The 4,035-nt window shown below is 37.1% G+C and overlaps 1 protein-coding gene across 1 annotated transcript; it reads left to right on the forward strand.

Annotated features, from left to right (window-relative positions):
* The first annotated feature begins 423 nt into the window (after positions 1-423).
* Positions 424-2,547, forward strand: TMEM182 (transmembrane protein 182). Its single transcript, XM_010133319.1, has 3 exons — positions 424-564; positions 973-1,066; positions 2,429-2,547. Exons 1-3 carry the CDS (start codon positions 424-426, stop codon positions 2,545-2,547), a joined length of 354 nt encoding a protein of 117 aa, XP_010131621.1.
* The last annotated feature ends 1,488 nt before the right edge of the window (positions 2,548-4,035 follow it).

Genomic DNA, 4,035 nt, shown 5'->3' on the forward strand with positions numbered 1-4,035 from the left:
CAAGCCTGAACTTTGGAAGTCCTTGGTGCTGTATGTGCTCTGTAATGCAGTTCATGTGGATGGGCAGAGCTGTTGCAACTCCATCCCCATCTTCACTGATGTTGATGCACCAGCTGCAATAATATTTAAAGTCAATCCCTGATTAGTTAGGGGAAGGTCAGCTATTTGTGACTAGCCTCACCCAGACTGAGAAACAGAATGAAGCTCTGCCATCAGCATCCTAAAATAGAAGGCCCTTTTCATTCGTCCGGCTTGAGTCAGCTGCATAGAACAGAAATAAGGAGACACAAATCAACTCTCAGGACATTGGAAAGAAGGGCACAGGCAGAAAGTCAAGTGAAGAGGAACTTTTTCACAATAATTTTATTTCACAGTTTCTTCTTAAGTAATTAAACTTCTTTTTTTTTTAAGATAACTTTGATAATGAAACTGAGTGTGGGGATATTTTTTGGAGGCTTCTTTGCAGCTCTGGGGGTTTTGCTTTTTTTGGTGGCATTTGGAACTGATTATTGGCTTCTTGCTACAGAAATAGGAAGGTGTTCAAAAGCACCTGAAGATACTGAGGTTAGTACAGACATTTTTATTTATCATGAGAATTATATATGTAGGTTTCTTGGATGTGTTTATTTTGTAAGAATTTACTTCTGTATGAACTTTTGAGTTTACTCATTTGGACCCTCTGGAGTCTGCTTCTTGTAACCAGTTGTAATCAACTCTGAAATGAATTTGTGTTATGTGATAATTCTGTTGCAATGGCATCCTTTCAAAGGAAGTATAACTGTTTAGATATGCTATAGCTACCCTATGTTCAGACAGGTTGTGTTTCGTTATGATGGTGGTGGTGCCTCAACATCTAATTTCAGTTGAATTTGATTATTTCAGCTATTTAAAAATCGTATGATAAAACCTTCTTTCCTCCCCCACCCTCACACCCCCCAATCCCACCCCACCATACCACCACTGTAGGGAGAGAAGGCCACTTTCCATCATGAAGGTTTCTTCTGGAGGTGCTGGTTTAGTGGAAATGCAGGAGAGCATAACGCCAGCATGTGGAATTTCTGGTACAGTAAGTAACTTTCTCCTTTTACATTAACTACAGTAGTTTGTTCTCAGAATTGGTGTGGCATTTTTTTCCATCTTATGAATCACTGGATTTCATATGGCTTCTTTGGTGATCAAGTTCTTCAGCTGCCCTAAAATAGATTCTTGACAAACATTTTTGTAGTCTGTACTAAAGGACACCCCACGACAAAATTATATACATGTTTAACTATCAACTTAGGCTGTGAGGCTTATAGCTGTCGTGTTAACCTGAGTCCATTCTTGTCAGGACAGTCTCTTGCCACTTACTATTAAACAGATTGGTTTTTTTCTCACACACAGGGGAAAAGAGATTAGTGGTTAGGATGGTCCTTGAATTTTTGCTTGGAGAATTTCTCCAGCTAGTTCTACAGGTGGATCAAGGAGGGCATGGGCAATTCTGTGAAAATGGTGTAGGACACATTATTTCCAGAAGAATTCCTCTACTAAATTCAGACGACCCTTTGCTTTCTTTCACTACATGCCAGAATTCTGGAAGATCAGGTAGTATTTTACAACCAAAATCTCACATGGTGAAGAGGCCAAGCAAAACTTCTTTTCCTGTCTTTGACCCTGTCTCTGAGGTACAGAGCTCCCTCTCTTTACTGAAAGATCTCCAAAAACCTTGTGAGAAGCAGGTGCAATCATACAAGTTTGCTTTCAATAACCCGTATTTTGCTAAATATATTGCTTGATTTTAGGTAGCAAATGTAATATTCAGTGTAGTTAATTTCCCCTTGTTATTTATCTGGAGAATTCTGTGGTGAGGAACCTGAAATTTAAATGTGGTTTAAACTCTAATCAGCCTTTATCTTTCACAAGGTAGAAGGTGATGTTTTTATAAGCATTTAATATAAAGAATGAAATTACCCTTCTCTGGGGATATTGATTCCATAGACTAAACTCATATTTGTTGACACTGTAAACTTTCTGGAGATGCTTGATATTTTTCATTGTTCTTTCACAAGAGGAAATGTAATTTCCTGAGGTGTGTTTTGTTTTGTTGCTTTGTTGGTGGTTTGGTTTTTTTCTTTTTTAGCGGGGGGGACGGACACATGCAATAATGAGATGGACATAATTAACCCTCACAAGAGAAAGGTACATTGAGAAAGATACGTTGCATATAAATTGCATTACATACAAATTGCAGTGTGTCTTCAGCAAGGCTGCCTTACTGTTCCCATAGTATGAATCTGTGTTGTCCTTTAAGGGATACCCTTGGCTGGATAACACGACCCGTATCTCTTACCAAATCCACTGTAAGCTATTGCCTGGGAAAGAGCCTGGAATCTTGACCTACAAAACTAAAGCTGTAAAATATTAATCTTCAACTTTCTTTCACTTTTAGCTAACCAGTCACCTTCTAAGAATTGTACACATGCTTACCTGTCACCGTTTCCTCTTATCCGAGATGAACACAACTCAACCTCCTACGACTCTGCAATCAGTAAGTATTTTTGGCTGTAAATGGATACAATGCCTACAATTTCAAGAAAACAATTTGAATGCTTCAGTATAGAACAGCCTTATCGCTCCACACAGTTTAATTAATAAAGTTTTGGTGTTTCATACTTCTCATAATTTTACATCATGCATATTTAAGCCTCTGTTTAGCAAAACACTTAAATGAATCCTTAGCTTTAAGCTAAGAATGGAAGTAATTTCTAAAAAAAGAGACACTTCCTTTTTAGTGCTTTTTTTCTCTGACATAAAATGTGTCTTCCTTGGGCTGAATGCATTAAACAAGTATTTCTCATGTATTCCAGTAAAACTGTTTTGTTTTTAAATAAAAAACCACATGTGGAAGTATATTGCATTTTTACTTTATGAGGAAGGAGAAGAGATGCCTTGACACTAAGTTTATTCAACTACCTCAGATATAGTGCACAGACTGCTGGATGTGCCAGCTGTTCTCCATTGACTCTATAGGGAGTTGAGGCACTGAAATTACTCTGAACAGGGTGTGCCATACATGAATAATGTAGCCTAAGACTGTTGCAATGGGCAGTTTTGTTATGTGAACTAAGCTCTTTTTAAATATATATGTATTCTCTATAATAGATCAAAATACTTATGATGATAAATATCTAAACTCTAGTGCTGTACCAGAGACACTTATATGTGTGTGTATATACATGGAAGATACACAGTAATGAAAACCTTATGTTTGAATAAAGCCTGGAAAGTTCTTTTTTTACAACTCTTAAAAACTGCTTAATGATATTGGTCACATTTCACCAGATCAAGGGCTCTGTGCAAATGTATTTGAAGTAAATAATTTCTGATTACTATTTTATCTGACTTTTTAAATAACCCATGATATGTGGATACTGCATGTCTCTGAGCTCGCTGACTGAGTTACTTAAGTGATCCCTTCCTGTCCCGAAGCTGTCATTCTGCCTTTGCTAACTTTGAAGTGTCTTCAGAATCCAATTTTTGTGCTGCAGACATGAAAAAGAAAACAAATTGGACTGATAAGGGTTCTGTTAATCTTTAGAAATTATGAACTGTTTGTCCAGGAAGAATTCAGACCTCACCATTCAGAGATCTAGAACAGTTTATCTTTCCATTTGAAAGTGACAGAGTCATTAGCTCCTAACAGTCTAGGCAGAGTTTGTTTTCCACCATTCACTCATACATTCACAAAAGTCCCTCAAATTATATTGCATGATTACACAGAAGTGGACAAACAAAGAATAAGGAAAGGAGAAGGAATATCATCAAAAGTTTAATTAATTTTAGTTAATGTTTGCTAAAAGAATCACTGCTCAAATATAATTTTCCTATCTATATTTCATTATTAGAAGATGAAAATTAGACAGAACTGTACTATAGGTGCTGGGCCGGGCAGAGTATATTCAGCGCCATTCCTGTTATATAAATAGATACAGTTGGATTGCTTTCGAGCTCATTAAAACTGAAGGGGGGGGGGGGGGGGGAGTCCAGTTATTTTTG

This window comes from Buceros rhinoceros, unplaced genomic scaffold, assembly GCF_000710305.1.
Source record: "Buceros rhinoceros silvestris isolate BGI_N320 unplaced genomic scaffold, ASM71030v1 scaffold10843, whole genome shotgun sequence".
Lineage (NCBI taxonomy): Eukaryota > Metazoa > Chordata > Aves > Bucerotiformes > Bucerotidae > Buceros > Buceros rhinoceros.